General features: G+C 40.3%; 1 protein-coding gene across 2 annotated transcripts in view; it reads left to right on the plus strand.

Annotated features, from left to right (window-relative positions):
- The first annotated feature begins 576 nt into the window (after positions 1-576).
- mms22l (MMS22-like, DNA repair protein) overlaps positions 577-18,665 on the plus strand; it is a 126,168-nt gene continuing 108,079 nt past the window's right edge. For both annotated transcript variants that reach the window (XM_048597523.1, XM_048597524.1), the window contains exons 1-6: positions 577-681; positions 4,667-4,846; positions 7,835-7,960; positions 10,435-10,487; positions 13,439-13,526; positions 16,139-16,316. In XM_048597523.1, coding sequence (XP_048453480.1) covers positions 4,671-4,846; positions 7,835-7,960; positions 10,435-10,487; positions 13,439-13,526; positions 16,139-16,316 — 621 coding nt within the window. In that variant the 5' untranslated portion in view covers positions 577-681; positions 4,667-4,670. The remainder of the gene's footprint in view (positions 682-4,666; positions 4,847-7,834; positions 7,961-10,434; positions 10,488-13,438; positions 13,527-16,138; positions 16,317-18,665) is intronic.

Here is an 18,665-nt window from a genome sequence, read left to right on the forward strand (position 1 = left end):
TTCGATTAGAAAATGTGTATGATATCACCTAACCAATAGTTTAAAGTCATAAAAGGAACAGGGGTCTGGACTTTTGTTTATATGCGTTGATCAGTTACAGATCCAGCAAGATCGCTGATTATATTCCAGCTGATTGATGCTGAATAATTTGTTTCGCAAATCGATGCACTCATAATTTGGGGTTATCATGTACGTTTTCTTACACCATTTAAACAAACGCGTTTTACACAGTTTTTCAAAAATGATAATTAGATGGCATTTCATGCATCAAAAGCGACTGAAGTCAGTTCATGTCCTTGATCTTCTGGCTTTCTCCGTTTAGAGATGTGTCACAAAAGGACAAGAGTAAATGTGGGAAGGACCTTAACGAAAAATTCCCGTCCGTGCACGAACATGAAACAATGTAAACACTGAACATGATGCATATCTGGGACCCTTTGTGGTGTTTGCAGGGACAGAGACAGGAATTTTTCGCCTGCACACTGACCCGGTCATTTCAGACGCTCCCTCAGCTGGCGGCGCGTATCTGACGATTCATAAAAACCTCGACCAATCACAGGGCCGCTGGCCAAAGGTCCTGACCAATCACTAACGGGGATGTGGGCATGCGCGCAGCTAACGTCACTCGAAACGCGGGAAGCCGGAAAAGAAACAGGCGGAAAAAAGAATCTGGCGATACAGGTACACGTCATAGAGACCGGGGCTGGGACCCGTACGGGGACACGTCATAGAGACCGGGGCTGGGACCCGTACGGGGACACGTCATAGAGACCGGGGCTGAGACCTGCAGGCGGGGACAGGTCATAGAGACCGGGGCTGGGACCCGTACGGGGACACGTCATAGAGACCGGGGCTGGGAGCTGCAGGCAGGGACAGGTCATAGAGACTGGGACTGAGACTTGTAGACAGCAGCAGCAGCAGGATCATTTATACCAGGGCTGAACCTTGTAGGCAGGAGCAAGTCATATGGACTGGGGCTAGTTTTAGCAGGCTGATGGTGAGACTTGTAGGTAGGCATAAGTCCTATATAGGATATTGTAGAATGATGCTAAGCCTTATGGATGGAAGCAGCCATTCATCAAACATCTATCTGTTCTAATCCAATTTCCTAGTCCATGCCTGCAGCCTTGTATGCTGTGGCAGTTCAAATGCTCATTCAAACTGTTCTTCAACGTTTTGCAGATTCCTGCCTCTACCACCCTTTCAGACAGCACGTTCCATATACCTACGACCTTTTGGGTGAAAAATATTGTCCTCAAATCAGCTCTAAACCTTGCGCTCTTTACATAAAACTATGTACCCTAGTTACTGACCTCACTTTTAATGGAGAAAAGTTTGTTTCCATCTACCCTGCCTGCGCGCCTTCGAACTTTGTGAACCTCAGACAGATTCCCCCTTAGCCTTCTCTGCTCTCAGGAGAATTGCACCAGCCTATCTAGTATCACTTCATAGCAGTTGATTCTGAGACTAGGGTCCTGAATCTAAAGAAGGACAACTACAATGGTAATAGGCGTGAACTAACTGTGATAAATTGGGAAATGTTATTTAAAGAGCTGATTTATATTGATTGATTTTATTGTCATGTGTACTGAAATACAGTGAAAAGCTTTGTTTACAAGCAGTACAGGCAGGTCACAGCAAGCAAAAGATGTACAGATCAAAAAGACTTGGAGGCATACAGGTTACATTATTTGAGCTTAGAGTCCATCCAACAGTCTGATAACGGCTGGAAAGAAGTTGTTCCTGAGCCTGCTCATGCGTGTGTTCAGGCTTCTGTATCTTCTGCCTGATGGACGAGGTTGTAGGAGGTCATTACCAGGGCGCAATGGGTCTTTGATGATGTTGGCCGCCTTTCCGCGGCAGTGGGCTGTGTGAATAGAGTCCGTGGATGGAAGGTTGGCTCCCATGATGGTCTGGGCTGTGCACACCACCTTCAGTAGTTTCTTACAGTCCTGGGCAGAGCAGTTGCCATACCAGGCTATTATGTACGCGGACGGCATGCTTTCAATGGTGCATCTGTAGAAGTTGGTGAGGGTCCTTATGGAAATGCCATATTTCCTGAGCTGCCTGAGGAAGAAGAGGCATTGTTGTGCCTTCTTGACTGTTGTATTTACGTGGTGGATAGGCAATGGCAATCATTTAAAGAACACATGGAGGAACTGCAATGACTTACTCCTGTTTGGCACAAAAACAAAATGGGAAAGGTGACCTGATCAAGGCTATGAAAGAAAATTAGGCATACTTTTAGATCCAAGGACGAGGTGTATAAATTGTCGAATAAAGAAGTAGCAGACCTGAGGATTGAGAGCAATTTAGATTTCAGCGAAAAAGGACAAAGATTTTGATTAAGAGGGATAAAATAGAGTGTAATGGTAAGCTAGCAGGAAATGTACTAACTGATTGTACAAAAGCTTCTATTAGTATGTGAAAAGAAAAAGATTAGTGGAGACAAGTGTTTGTCCCTTACTATCGTAAACAGGGGAAATTATAACAGGGAACAGAGATGGCAAACCAATTAAATATATATTTGTTCTGATTTCATAAAGGAGAATACAAATAATGTCCCAGAAATGCTGGGGATCACAGGGTCTAGTGAGAAGGAGGAACTGAAGGAATTCAGTGTTAGTGGGGAAATGGAGTTTGGAAAGTCATGGGATTAAAGACAGATAAATCCCCAGTGACAGATCATTTGCATCCTAAAGTGCTTAAAGAAGTGGCACCAGAAATGGTGGATCCATTCATGGTCATCTTTCAAGATTCTATAGACTCTGGGACAGTTCCTACAGTTTGGAGGATTGCTAAGGTAACCTTACTGTTTAAGAAAAGAGGTGAAGAGAAAACAGTGAATTATGGGACTTTTTAGCCTGACATCAGTAGTTGGGAAAATGTTCGAGTTCATTTAATAGTAGACTTGGAAAACAGTGACACAGTCAGCATGGATTCATGAAAGGAAAATCTATTGGAATTTATTTGAGGATGTAACTGGTAGAGTTGATAAGGGGAACGAGTGGATGCGGTTTACATGGACTTTCAGAAGGCTTTTGGTAAGGACTCTCATAAGAGAATAGCATGTAAAATTAGAGTACTTCGGATTTGGGGTTGTGCACTGATATGGATAGAGAGCTGTTTGGCAGGTAGGGAACAAAGAATAGGAATAAACAGGTCTTTTTCTGAGTTGCAGGCACTGATGAGTGGAGTGGTACAGGGATCAGTGCTTGGTCCCCACTTTTTCATAATATATGTTAATGATATAGATAAGAGAATTAAACATAAGTTTGCAGATGATGCAATGCTGGCTGAGAGGATGAGCTATGAGGAAGATGCATGAGTTCTTCAGTATGATTTGGATAAGTTGAGTGAGTGGGCAAATGCATGGCAGATGAAGGATAAAGTGGATAAATGTGAGGTTATCTACTTTGGTTGTGAAAACAGGAATTATCTGAATGGTGATGGATTCATAAATGAGATAAAATGAGACATGGATGTCTTTGTACACCAGTCGCTGAAGTAACTATGCAGGTTCAGCAAATAGCAAAGAATACAAATGGTATGTTGGCATACATAGTGAGAGGATTTGAGTAGAGGGGAAGGAATGTCTTGCTACAATTATAGAAGTCTTTTTCTGAGTTGCAGGCAGCGACTAGTGGAGTGCTGCAAGTACAAGTGCTTGGACCCCAGCTGTTCATAATATGTATTAATGATTTAGATGAGCGAACTAAAAGTAGCTTTGTGGGTGAGACCACACCAGGAACATTGTGTGGAGTTTTGATCTCATTATTTGATGAAGGATGTTTTGGCTTTGAAAGGAATGCAAAAACTGATTAGCGGACTGATTCCTGGAATGGCAGGACTGACATATGAAGAGAGACTGCATAGATTAGGAGCATATGCACTGGAATTTAGAATAATGAGAATAAAATTCTAACAGAAGTAGACAAAGGAAGAATATTCCCAATGATGGGGAAACCAAGGATCATAATCCAAGGATATGGGTGGGCCATTTAAGACTGAGATGAGAAATTTCCTCACCCAGGGAGTGGTGAGCCTGTGGAATTTTCTGCCACAGAGCATTTGAGGCCAAAACATTGAATGTTTAGAAGAAGCAGTTAGATTTCGTTCTTAGGGCTAAAGGATCAAAGTGTAAGGAGCGAAAGCGAGAACAGGTTGTTGAGTTTGATGATCAGTCATGATCATATAGAATAACTGAGCAGGCTAGAAGGGCTGAATGGCCTAATCCTACCTCTGTTTTCTATGTTTCTGTATTACACCCTCAAAAACTCCAATTTTTTTTAAACATGATTTCCCCTTCATAAATCTTTGTTTACTTTACGTCATCCCATTGATATTTTCTAAGTTCACCATTATTGCATCCTTTGTAACAGACTGCAGCATTTTTCCTTTTACGAATGTTAGACTAACTGGTGCAGTTGTATATTTTAACTCCCCCTCCTTTTTATAAATCATAAAATATGTCATGCATGCGTCTTCTCAACCGGAGAATTAGATGTTGTTTATTGGTGCCCTTTTATTATTGTCTTCCTATACAGTCAATTAACAGATTATTGTGTTTTGAGACGTCATTGACCATTCCATGGCTTTGTAGCAAAAAGCTGATAGTGTGTTAATTAGAAGGGGAAGCAGTTCATAATGATTATTTGTTTTCTAGGAAAATGGATGATAACTTTGGGGGATCGCTTACTCCTCCTGTCTCTCCATATGTGATAGAAAGGATGGAGATGGATATGGAATGCTGCAGACCTCCCTTTTTTTCCTGCACCTTGGGTCAACGAGATGGAGGAAAGTCCTTTTCTGCTGATGGCTATCTGATCAGTGGATCACTTAACCGGTATGTAATGTGGAAACTAGTATAGCGCCGCTGTTAACTTTCTGTTGGGTAAAGGTTCAAAGACTCAGTGTGGATAATCTAACTTTCTGTTGCAACAGCTCACTTATTCCATAAGAGTTTGCCCACATGATCTCATAGCTGCCTGTTTCAGTGTTCTTGAAAAGCTAGTGCACCAATGCAAATAGTAATGAAAAATTTAATGAACTGTTGACTTTTATTTCAAAAAGGCTTGAATATACAAGTAAGGAAATCATGCTTAATTTGGAGAACTAGTGCAGACCTCATCTGGGGTATAATATTAGGCATACATTTCAGCCAAGATCATTGAATATATGCAGTGTAAAATCATTGGAATTATCTCAGAGATTAAAGGTTCAATTATGAAATCAGTTTACAAAACCTTCCTAGTATCCTGCTAGTATTAAACTTGTATTCTAGTTTAGGAGGTTGACTGGTAATCTAATTGAAGTGCTTAAAATCATGAAACAATTTGATTGGCTAGATGCTAAGAAACTATTTGTTTGGTGGAGGAAGGTACATAACCTTAACTTTAGAAGAAAACTAGTTAGTGAAATTAGTAAATCCTTTTTTCATTAATACTGATCATATCTGAAATCTAGCATTACAGGAAAGATTTATAAAATGCTTGAACAGAATTTGATAAATCGTCTGTTTTGCTCTTAAATTAATGATTAATTCATTTCATCAGTACACTTAGAATTTAACATTGACGTTTGCAAAAAGAGTTCCAGTGTTTAACTTTCTGCTGCAGTAATATATTTGAACTACAGACAGGATTAATTTTGTAGAGGCATACAGCACGGAAACAGACTCTTCAGTCCAACTTGTCCATGCCGATCAAGTTTCCCAAGCTAAACTAGTTTCCTATTTGTCTGCATTTGGCCCATATCCCTCTAAACCTTTCCTATTTGTGTACCTGCCCAAATGTCTTTTAAATGTTGTAACTATACCTACATCTATTACTTCCTCTGGCAGTTTATTCCACATGTGAACCACCCTTTGTGTGAAAAAGTTGTCCCTCAGGTCCCTTTTAAATCTTTCTTGTCTCACCTTAAAAATATGGCCCCTAGTTTTGAACTCCCTCACCCTAGAGAAAAGAACCTTGCTATTCACCTTATCTATACCTTTCATGATTTTATTGGATTATACACCAATTTTGGTGTCATCTGCAAACTGACTAATCATTCCTCCTAAATTTTCATCCAGATTGTTTATATAAATGATAAACAACAGTGGGCCCAGCACTGATCCCTGCAGAACGCCACTGGTCACAAGCCTCCAGTCTGAAAAACAACCCTCCGCCATCACCCTCTATCTCCTACTTTCAAGCCAATTTTATATCCAAATGACAAGTCCTCCCTGAATTGTACGTGATCTAACTTAACTAATCAGTTTACCATGCAGAACCTTGTCACAGGTTTTATTAAAGTCCATGTAGACAATGTTTATTGCTCTGCCTTTGTCAATCTTTTTGGTTACGTCCTCAAAAAACTCAGTCAAGTTTGTGAGACACACTTTCCCATGGACAAACCATGCTGACTATCCCTAATCAGTCCTTGCCTCTCCAAGTGCATATATATCCTATCTATCAGAATCCCCTCAACAACTTACCTTCCACTAGTGTCAGACTCACTGATCTACAGTTCTCAGGCTTCTTCTCTCTTAAATAAGGGCATGTCATTAGCTAACCTCCAGTCGTCCAGCACCTTACCCATGGCTATAGATGATACAAATATCTCTGCAAGGAGCCCACAATTTCTTCCCTTAATTCCTACAATGTCCTAGGATACACTTAATAAGATCCCAGAGATTTATCCACTTGTATGTTTCGTAAGACCTCCAGCACCTCCTCTTCCATAATGTGGACTGTTTTCAAGACATCAGTTTATTTCCCCAAGTTCCCCAGCTTCCATTTCTTTTTCCACAGGAAAAACTGAAGCAAAATATTCATTTAGTATCTCTCCCATCTCATGTGGTTCCACACATAGATGTCCGTCTTGATCTTTAAGGTGTCCTGTTCTGTCCCTCATCGCTGTTTTGCTTTTAATGTACTTTGTAGAATTGTTTTGGATCGAGGTTATCTCATATCCCCTTTTAGCCCTCCTAATTTTCCTCTTAAGAATACCCCTACACCCCTTATTCTCTGAGTTCACTTGATCCCAGTTGTCTATACCTAACATATGCCTCCTCCTTATTTTTGACCAGAGTCTCCATCAAAAAAGAAAGTACTAGGCAGTTCAGTTAGAGTTCATCAGGATAAATCTTCTTCATCCCCGGGGTGGTAATCTGGTGGAGTCTGATGTCTAACAATCCAAAATTGAAATCTATCTAGTGATCCTGGCTAATGATCTAGGGACATGAGTTCATATCCCATCATGGCAGCTGGTGGAATTTAAAATTCAATTAATAAGTCTGGAGTATAAAGCTGGTCCTAATAATGGTGGCCATGAAACTGTCATCGATTGTTGTAAAAACCCATCTATTTAATTAATTTTCTTCAGGGAAGGAAATCTGCCATCCCTTACCTGGACTATCCTCCATCTGACTCCAGACACTAAGCAATATGGTTAAGTGCACCTGAAATGGTCTTTGCAAGCCATTCAGTTCGAAGGCGATTAGGGATGGGGAATAAATGTTAGTCTTGCCAGTGATATGCAAGTTCCATGAATGAGAAAAGAAAAATAACTAGCATGTTCTGCAATGGGTAAATGATCCATTCTGACAAGTCACTACCCAGGGTTTCAAGGTGATAGCTGTCTTCATAGGCTTATTTAACTTTCTTTAAGATTTGTCAGACTGGGCCAAAATATGCACTTGAATTATCAGAGTTTCTCTGAATTTTGATACAGATCAACTACCACGACCTAAACGTTTGTTTGCCAATTACAAAGTGCAATTCCTGAACTTTGGGGATGTGTCAATGATGTGTCAGTGTGATCTAATGCCCAATGTCTTTGTATTTTTAAGACTGCTGTTAAGGTTGGATCCTTCTCCTACTGGTTATGAAGCTGACACAGTGGATATTTTTGGTTTTCAGTGGGTGACTGAAATGGCACTAGTTGAATCTCCTAAACTTCTCTTCGGATTACTAAGGTATTAGTGCTTGTTGTCTTTAAATCTTCTTGTGAACTCAGTTCTGTAGTTCTGTTTTGTACATCTGTTGTCCGAAAATAACAAAAAACAACACAAAGAACTGCAGATGCTGGAAATCAGAAACAAAAACAGAAATTGCCGGGAAAGCTCAGCAGATCTTTGAGTTCTGAAGAAGGGTCACTGGACCCAAAACATTAACTCTGCTTTCTGTCCACAGATGCTGCCAAACCTGGTGAGTTTCCTCAGCAATATTTGTTTTTATTATCCTAAAATGCTCTTCCAGAGTAACCTTGAATGTGTGTTGTGACATCAGATACGTTGTGCACTTCATGGATTCATACCCATGAATTAAAGACATTGGCACAACGTTCCCATTTGGAGCTGTAGTGAATTGGGCAAACTCAGCCAGGATCTGCTTGTAATAATATGCCCGACTATCCTGAATGGCGGGTAGAATATTGCCTTGACTTTCTTTCAGATCATCTTCTCTTGGGTAAACTGACGAGCTATTTCGTAACTTAAAGCCCAGATCAGCCTTTTCAAACTTTAGTCGGCTTCACTGATTCTGAAAGTCTTTTCATTTTGTTAAATTTAAACTCTGGGAGTGGAATCTCACCAGACAACTAACCACCACTGATCCCAGATGAACCAACTTACCTTGATCAGAATTGATATGAACAGTCAATATCACACCCAAAGTAGCTTTCATTTTCTGAAGCATGTGGGGTCAGCATGCTTTTCGAATTTTAATTCCCATTTCTCAGTCCAGTTGTCCTTGAAGTTAAGTCCTCTGCAGAACTCAAAAGATAGATTTTGAGCATACATTATACCTTGGTTTCTTTGTATTGACATAATGTTAAATTTTGAAATATGACAATACCAAAGGATGCTAAATTAAGAAATTAACCCAAATCTGGTGTTAAATTGAATTAAGCATACATTTTAAACCTTTTGCTTTGCCTAAAGAATATTTTAATTTCAAAGGTCACTATGCAGCATTGACTTTCGGGTAAGTAACAGTTTGATTTTAAAATTCTTGATTTTTCTAATACCTCCAAGGGTTACTCCATCCCCATCTCTAAACTTCATCCAGTTCTACAATCCTGTGGCATCCTACGGCTTCTATTTCATGTGTTGTATTTTGCTGTTATTTCTTGACTCCCCAGTAATTTTTGTTTTATTTATTTATTTTTTGTGGGACATGGGCATTGCTGGCTGGCAATATTTATTGTCCGTCCCTAGTTGCCCTTAAGAAGGTAGTGGTGAGCTGCCTTCTTGAATTGCTGCAGTCCATTTGTTGTAGGTTGACCCACAATACCGTTAGGGAGGGAATTCCAGGATTTTGACCCAGCGACAGTGAAGGAATGGCGATATATTTCTAGGTCAGGATGGTGAGTGACTCTGAGGGGAACGTGAAGGTGGTGGTGTTCCCATATATCTGCTGCCCTTGTCCTTCTAGATGGAAATGATCCGGGGCTTGGAAGGTGCTGTCTAAGGATCTTTGGTGAATTTCTGCAGTGCATCATGTAGATAGTACACACTGCTGCTACTGAGCATCGGTGGTGGAGGGAGTGGATGCTTGTGGATGCAGTGCCAATCAATTTGATGGAATGTAAGGCACTATGGAACGGGTGCAGCGTTGATTCGCTCAAAGGAATGAAAATTATGGTTACAAAGGGAGGTTTGAAAATGTGATGCTATTTTACTGGTACAATGAAAGTCATGGAAATCATGAAAGGTTTTAAGAGGATTAAAGTTGAAAGATTATCCTCGCTGATTGATGAATAATCAAAGGGCATGTCAAGGTTATCATTCAAAGAACAGACTGGGAAAGCTAAAAGAACCTTAATAATGAAGGAGGATATTAGCTCAATGATGACTTGTCATAAGTGGTGATTTTAAAAGTGAATTTGCTACATTTTTCAAAGAGAAGAACGTAACAAGCAATGGCAAAAGTTAGTGAAATTTGATTCATTGTAAGCTTGCTTCTGATTACACCCTTCTACATTGTTGTTCATTGAATCTGACTGCCATTTCCAAACATGAATATTGGATCCTTGTGTTTCTCTTAAAAATAACATTTAGTTTGGTGGCTGGGAGTAGGATAACAACCAAAATCAGCAGTTAGTCTTTGTCACCCGGAATGGGGCTTGGTTCCAAATCAGAGTCTTCCAGGAAAGAGCAGGCACGAAGCATAGAGAATACTATACTTGGGAGATCTGAACCATGTCATTTCTTTATGTTAAGTAGTGTATATGGAGATTGTTATATAATGCTGTGCTATGTATTAATTTACGTCCCATGCCTGAAAATTCATCTGCAAAACCAGTTCATCCAACCAATATTTTTGTAACCTTAATTGTGCCTGTTATTTTCTTTGTAACTGGCCAGATGGATGATGATCAGAAATTATTTATTGAATGTGTACTTGAAGATGAATTAATTTAAAATAATTTAAATTTGTTCTTTTCCAGACAACAGATCAGCCGTTTAGAAGGCTTGGCACAGGCTAGTTCACATGATTTTGGCAAGTATACAAATGAATGCGTGGGGTTCCTCTCTGTTTGTGACTGCTAACCTGATGTGCAGGTTAAAATAATACTTTCCATTAGTGCGCAGTTAAATTATCCCCTCTTTGCATTTCGTAACCAATCTCACTAGTTTCAGTCAATTATTGAAACAACAAAGCTTGTATAATATGTACTGTAAGCATAGCATGGACTTATTACCAACAAATCCCAGTAGGAACAATGAGCCAGATCTCTAACAGATTAATGTTAGTTTACCTCTGGAATGTTAACATTGTTTGTTTTATTATTATTCATTGATTTGCTCATTGCACAACATCCTGTCTGTGATATGCAGCTTCATTTTTGTTTAATAGTTACCACATATTTGATTTCCTTGCTTTGATAGAAATTAACTTTAATTTATCTGAGGGGATGTGTTGTGACTAGTTATTTTCACTTGACAAATCTGCAGAGCCACCATTGCTGATCTTTCATTTGCAATGTCACCCTGAATCTTAAGTACTTAATGGGTTAGGGAAGGAGAAAAAGTGGCAAAGACTATTTCAGCACTGTAGGCACTATCTCTGGGCTCCAACTCAGCTCAAATTATCTTGCAGCTCTTGGAAAAAAGGTATAATTTCTCTGCTGGCCATAAGTGTTCAAAGTGAATTGAATTTGTTTCAACAGCTCCAAATAGGAAGCAGTGGCAGAAATAAATAGGGGAAACAGTTTGCTTTGAGGGTACTTCTCCCAATACTACTGTTTTTCTTTTTGTTCTGACTGTAAGTCTGGAAGTATAGAGCAATTATGTTCTCTTAGAAGCCATATGCTGTGTTGGTATGTAAGTTGCTGTTTTGCCCGAAGGAGCAGTTTTGTTTTGTTAGCCCTGTTACATGATGGAACTGCAAACAGCAGAGTATAATCCACAAAGTTAAATGAAAATGATTGGATTGATCGGCTGATTGTCAAGTGAAGCTATCTAGCTATTTTACCCGTAATTAAACTCATTTGCTATACTGTGCATTCTCAAACTCCAAGGGAGACTTGGGTGCGTCAGGAAATTAGGGATGAGGAATTGGAGGAGGACCAGACACAGTACAGCATGAAAGTTGTAAATGTAATGCCAGCCCTCTTACGTTGGGGGGAAACCTGCGAGAAACTGTCCCTGGGGCCCCATCTGCATAGAACTGAACAGCAGTGGGTGTCATTGAATAGCCCAGATGTAGCCCAGCAGCTGAGGGCTTCAGGAAAATTTGTTGGTTCAGACACTAAGTCAGCCTGCAGGTCCTCTTAAAAGCAAGTGATTAAAAAATTTTATGTCAAGGTTAGAGTAAAGCTTTAAAAAAAATGGTTGCTGGACTCTGGCAAGTGTAATTGAGGGGCCCGATGTCTGATTCAAATGGATACCTTGAAACTGTGGAAGTCACCTGTTTCCATATTGGCAGTGGGTGTATTTCCTGGTAGATCAGGTGGACAAGATGAGGTCTACCTCCCTCCAACACTCGTTTATTTTGCTGCAAATTATTGGTAGGGATCAATTTCTCCTCCTAACTTCTAATTATGAATGCAACTTAGACAAAATTACAACATATTGGGAAGCTGTTTTCTAGACACTGTAAATGAATATTGGGCTGTAGTCTTTTGCAGCAAGCCAAACAAGATTATCCAACCATTAGTTAGATTGCATGTTTTGATTTATGCATTTTTTTGCTTGGAAAGTTGCTAAAAGTGCAAAGTTATAACATTGCATCGAGAGAAAATAGGGGCTGGTTTATTTATCTGGTGTCAGGATCATTCCTGGGCCCCAACACCATGCCTGTGTTCCATCACTAATGGATGCAGAATTAATGGTGGCACATGCTGCCCGGAAGTATGAACTGGTACTGAAGGGCAAACTGCAAAGGCAGATGGCATCTGGGACCAGGTCTGCCATTGCTTGACTGAATGGAGCAAGTAGGAGAACAGAGGGCCAGCAGCGTCATGGCATAGGCAAGTATTCAAGTAGTTAATCACATTCTTGATCAGTGCAACTCAAACAATAGCATCTTTGTGCCAACCTCAGTTAGAATTTCCATTTCTTTTCAAGACATTGAATCAGTAGCAGCCGTACTTATTAGATGGCTCCTGCCAGGTGTAACTGATAGTAGCAAGTTTGCCAAGGAGTTTACAAGGCAGTTCACTGGGGATGAATGCGTTGTCATCTCCTGAACCCACCTGCACCCTGTCCTTGTTTTGAAAATTGCTGCCTGTTCTGGGGAAATCAGAAGACTGACAACTCTTCCAGCAGTGCAACTTTAATAGCGACACAGCACCCCTCACAATTAAAAAATCAGCCCCACACTTTGGGGAGCTCAGTGAACGGACAAACAAGTGGGTATTGCCTAAAGAAAGATTAAAAGCTTGTGAAATTACAGTAATAGAACTGAGAAAGAATTACAATTAGTGTGGGTGAATTCAGTACCAAATCAAGAGAGATGAGAAATAAAGAGTGGGAAAAGAAGATTAGTTTCAGAGAGAGAAACAGACAAAGGAAAAGTAACCCACGATATTTTTGTTTCAAATTTGAAAAATTTAAAATCCGCAACAATTAAAACCTGATGGATTAAGGTGCCACATGTTTGCCTGAGAAGTGCATTGGCAGTAATTAACACTGGTTACATCATTTAAAAACTTCCCTAAATTGGAATGGACACAATTTAATTTTCTGCAACATGTTTATTTCGTATCTACATTGCTTGTACAACAATCACATGCCATTCAATACATTTTGGTGGTGAACCAGATACCTGAATTTGGTGTACCGTTTATGCGTAAGTGGTGGTGTGTATTGTGATCCTCACTATTGTTTTGACAGGAAAGTCTGGGCCAATATATCAATCAAGTCACTCCTAATAGGAATGCTTTAGACTGTATGCAGTTTTATGCAATGCTTGTTCACTTTGACATTTTATTTTTAAATAATATGCAGGACATGCCAATAACTTGTATGTTGAAGCAGATGAAATCAGACAGCAGTGTGTTAACTTCCTCCAGTACATCAAAGTATTTATTTTCAGGTAATCTTATCAATCTCCATTTACCATTACTTGAGAATATTTCAGAGGTTATACTCAAGAGTCACCAAACTGAGTCTAAAAATATGTGTTGCTTGTGAAAGGATTGGAGCTTTTTGTTTTATTCTTTCATGGGATGTGAATGTCACTGGCAAGGCCAGCATTTGTTGCCGGTCCTTAATTGCCCTTCTGGGAGAAAACACAGTTGAAAAAACTCAGTAGTACTTGGATATGAATGTATTGCATGTATTGAATCTTCAATTTTGAAATAAATAAATCAGACCAGTATGTCCTATTTGCAAGATTTACTGTTCTTTTCTTCTTGAGCTAAGTGACTTTGCGGCTGTATCAACGGGCAATTAAGTGTCAAACACATCACTGTGGGTCTGGAGTCATATGTAGGCCAGACCAGGTTTGAAGGGCAGATTTCGTTACCTAAAGGACATGAGTGAACCAGATGACTTATCATTACAAGACACTTAGCTTGATATTCTAATTTATTTAATTGAATTTAAATTATACCAGCTGTCATAGTGGAATTTGAACCCATGTCCCCAGAGAATAGCAGGAGGTCATTTAATTCGTCCAAGGGCTCTATCTCCCCACCAGAACTAATTCCACTTCCATGTATCTTTTGATACCATTGTGCTTATTTAATACTCTCCTCATTATCGTGACTTGATAAAGCAATCCATATGTTAAAAAGCCTTTCCAACATCTCATTCAGTGCTTTAAATGCTGATCTGTAATTAAGTCTCCTTGTTACTGGTTCGTAAACTAATGGGAATATTATTTCACTAATCACCCTCTCAATTTTCATAATTCCTTTTAAATCCCTGCCTGATCTTATTGGTCAATGCAGTAATAATTTTTACAGTTATTTTTCTACGCCCTCTGCACCTCGGTGTCGTATACCTATATAATACCTTTTCTCCAGCTCCAGTTTTTCTGATTTAGGGGTGCATTTGGTGAAAGAAAGGAAAACTTACATTTGTATTACATCATACATGACCATTGGATATCCCCAAGTGCTTTGCAATGAAGCACTTTTGAATTAATGTCACTTTTGGAATGTAGGTAACATGATAGCCAGTTGTCACACAGCAATATTTGATAGAACAGCCAAGATATCTGCCCTGCCCTTCCTCAAAAGAATCTCATGCAATCTTTTACATTCCTCTGAAGAGGGCAGATAGAATAAATTTCACTCTGAGGAATAAGATAACTGTTCGTATCAGAAAGGATTTTAGTAAAGCCTTTGACAAGGTTCTGCATGGTAGACTAATTCATAAAATTATGTCACATGAGATCCATGGTGATCTTGCCAATTGGATATGTAATTGGCTTACTGGGAGGAGACAAAGAGTAATGGTGGAGGGTTGCTTTTCAGACTGGAGGCCTGTGACCAGTGGTATTCCACAGGGACCACTTCTGGGTCCTCTCTTGTTTGTCATTTATCTAAATGATTTGGATGAGAATATAGAAGGCACGGTTAGTAAGTTTGCAGATGACATCAAAATTGGTGGCATTGAAGACAATGAAGAAGGTTTTCTAAGATTACAAAAGGGATCTTGATCAAATGGCTGAAAAATGGCAGATGGAGTTCAATGTGGATGGATAAATGTGAGGTATTGCATTTTGGTACGTTAAACCAGGATAGGGCTTATGCAATTATTGGTAGGGCCTTGGGTAGTGTTATAGAACAGAGGGACCTAGTGGTGCAAGTACATAATTCTTTAAAGTTTGCATCACATATAGGCAGGATGGTTAAAAAGGCATTTGGCACACTCGCTTTCATTGCTCAGTCCTTTGAGTATAGGAGTTTGGACGTTATGTTGAGGTTGTACAGGATACTGGTGAGGCCTCTTCTGGAGTACCATGTCCAGTTCTGGTCGCCCAGCTATATAAAGGATATTATCAAGCTGGAGGGGGTTCAGAAGAGATTTACCAGGATGTTGCCAGGTATGAAAAGTTTGAGTTATAAGAAAAGGCTGAATGGGCTGGGATATTTTTCACTGGAGTGTAGGAGGTTGAGACTTAACCTGATAGAAGGTTATAAATAGTGAAAAGTGTAGATAGAGTTGATGGTAGTTGTCTTTTCCCTAAGATGAAGACTTTCAAGACGAGGGGTGACATTTTTAATGTGAGAGGAGAGAGATTTAAAAAAGACAGAAGAGGCAAATTTTTTACACGGAAAGTGGTTTGCGTGTGAAATGAACTTCCTGAGGACGTGGTGGATGCGGGTACAATTACAACATTTAAAAGACATTTGGATGGATATGTGAATAGGAAAGATTTGGAGGGACATGGGCCAGGAACAGGTAGGTGGGACGAGTTTAGTTTGGGATTATGTTCGGCATGGACTGGTTGGACCGAAGGGTCTCTTTCCCATGCTGTATGACTGTATGACTCTACAAGGGAAAATGGGTGTAGAAGAAATGTTGTAATAACTGTAACTGTAGCTGCAATGAGATATTTTGATGCCAGGAGCAGGAAATAGAAAGCATTGAAGATTCAGAAATCTATCGCTGAGTGGAACTAATAATTTAAGTGATACAGCAAAACTAAATTCAGATGAAGTAATTTATAAAGCATAAATTTTCTTTATCGTGTAGATATCTAGAATCTTCCAGAGGATTAAGTGATGAACCAGTTCATCCATATGATGAACTTGAAGCCCAGCTGCCCTCCGTATTAGTGGAAGAGTTATATGCACTTACTGTGTTTATTGGCCATCTCCGTGATCTTTCCAGCAAAACCCTGGCTAACTTCTCAATACAGAACCAGGGCAAGGTTTGTGCTAATTTTTATAAATATTGCAAAAATTTCTTTGTGTAACCCTAATGCCCATCAAGTAAATCACAATTTGTGTTGTGCTGATGAAACTTTAAGATGATTGTGGCCCTCATCATTGGTGCATTGTATTTGATCAACTCTGAAGATTATATCTGAATACTCAACGTAAAAAAAATCCTGTTTGAGCCGAATATTTGGGTTGGCAGTTGTCCCGTTGGTGGATCGGAAAGCCAAGGGAAACACCTTGTCAGTTTCAGGGAGCCTGGATTCAATTGTGTCATCATCAGGCAATTTACTGCCTGAAACTCAGGCTCCCAGACCTTAATGGCTGCAGATTCCACATCTAAGAGCTACTGACCAATTGGATGGGCAGTACTCCTCCTCCCCAGTGGTTCCACCATTGCTGTTGCCCTGGAATCTGGTAAGTGGTTGCGGGGAGACCTGGCTGAGGCAGGGTGGTTTGCTGGTGAGGACAGCACAGTGGGTTTTTGTAGGGAGCACCCATTGCCACCGTGGGGTTTTGAGTCAGCGAGTATCCAAACAGGAGGTCCTGAGTTCTGAGGGGAGACAACCCAGTTTTACTTGGTGGTTTCTCAACATGGCGATGAGAATTGCCTGTAAAATGGGCCATAACTAGCTGCTTAACAGCCTGAATTGATCTCTGGGCAGAAGGCTGTCTCTGACCTTCCCTACTGCTGGGACACCTCTACAGGAGGAGTTGGGCACTGCACTGCAACATTCCTTCTCAATTCTGCATCCCTCAGCACTTTGCCACCTGTGCCAGAGGCCCACATTAAATTCTACCCTTTATGTGCAATTTCAGTGTGCAGGAAAAATGAAAGGGATGTTTTGTGTTTCACAGGAATTGCATGAATTGGGGATAAGTTTAGAACAGAATATCCTTTATTGTCATGTGTATTCGATGTAAACTACAGTGAAAAGTCTGTACAGTCGCCATACATAGGCGCCATTCACATTAACTTAGAATAAAATGAAAAACGGTAACTTAAGGAGAGTTCAATTTTTCCTTCTCCACTGCTACAACTTGCCCACACCATTGCAACGATAGCAAAGTTGTTTGTATTGTCAATCTAATCACTGATCAAGAACATAAGAACATAAGAACATCCCTTGCAATGCCAGGCATGAGCAGGTTTTCAAACCTCTGTGCTCCTTGTAAGTTTTATATGTGCCACCTTTAAACTCTGCCAGTAGTGATGGCATTGCAGATCTCAATGTCAGGTCTCCTCTGCACTTTTTAGCCACACCCCTGCACACATTCTCAGCTGCCATTGTGCTTCTTACATTCCTCATTAAAAGTGCCTGCTCTAGTCTTTCCTGACCTGCTTCTTTAGTGACATTTTTTACTGAAGGGGCATGGGTGTTGCTTGCTGGCTAGCATTTATTGCTGTAGGTACACCCACATTGCCATTAGGGAAGAAATTCCAGGAGTTTGATCCAGCGACAGTGAACGAATGGCAATATATTTCCAGGCTGGGTTTGTGGGTGAATGGCTTGGAGGGGAACTTACAGGTGGTGATGTGCCCATGTATCTACTGCCCTTGTCCTTCTCAATGGAAGTGGTAGTGGGTTTAGAAGATGCTGTCTAAGGATCTTTGACAAATTTCTGTAATGCATCTTGTAGACAGTACACAGTGTTGCTACTGAGCGTAGGATGTGGAGAGGCTGAATGGCACCACATTCACAAACAATTAAGTGGCTGCTTTGTCCTGAATGGTGTCAAACTTCTTGAGTGTTGTTGGAGCTGCACTCATCCAGGCAAGCGGGGAGTATTCCATCATAGTCCTGGCTTGTGCTTGTAGATGATGGACAGGCTTTGGAGAGTCAGGAGATGAGTTACTTCTGCAGTGTTCCTAACTTCTGACCAGCTTTTGCAGCCATTATATTTCTATAATGGCTAATGCAGTTGATTTTCTGGTCAGTGGTAACCCACAGGATGTTGATAATGCGGGATTCAATGGTGGTAATGCCATTGAATGTCAAGGGATATGGTTAGATTGTTTCTAATAGGAGATGGTCATTGCCTGGCATTTGTGTGGTGTGACTGTTTCTTGCCACTTTTCAGCCGAAACCTAGATGTTGTCCATATCTTGTTGCATTTGAACATGGACTGCTTCAGTATCTGAGGAGTCACAAATGGTGATGAACATTCTGCAATTGTCAGCAACCCCCCATCCCGATTTCTGACCTTGCATTGGAGGGACGATGTTGAAGCAACTGAAAATGGTTGGGCCTAGGTTGTTACCTTGGGGAACTCCTGCAGAGATATCCTGGATCTCATCAGAAATCAAGTACCTTTGGAAAGATATTTATTTTCTAGTGACT

The sequence above is a fragment of the Rhincodon typus genome, chromosome 5, assembly GCF_021869965.1.
Source record: "Rhincodon typus isolate 14 chromosome 5, sRhiTyp1.1, whole genome shotgun sequence".
NCBI classification, from domain to species: Eukaryota; Metazoa; Chordata; class Chondrichthyes; order Orectolobiformes; family Rhincodontidae; genus Rhincodon; species Rhincodon typus.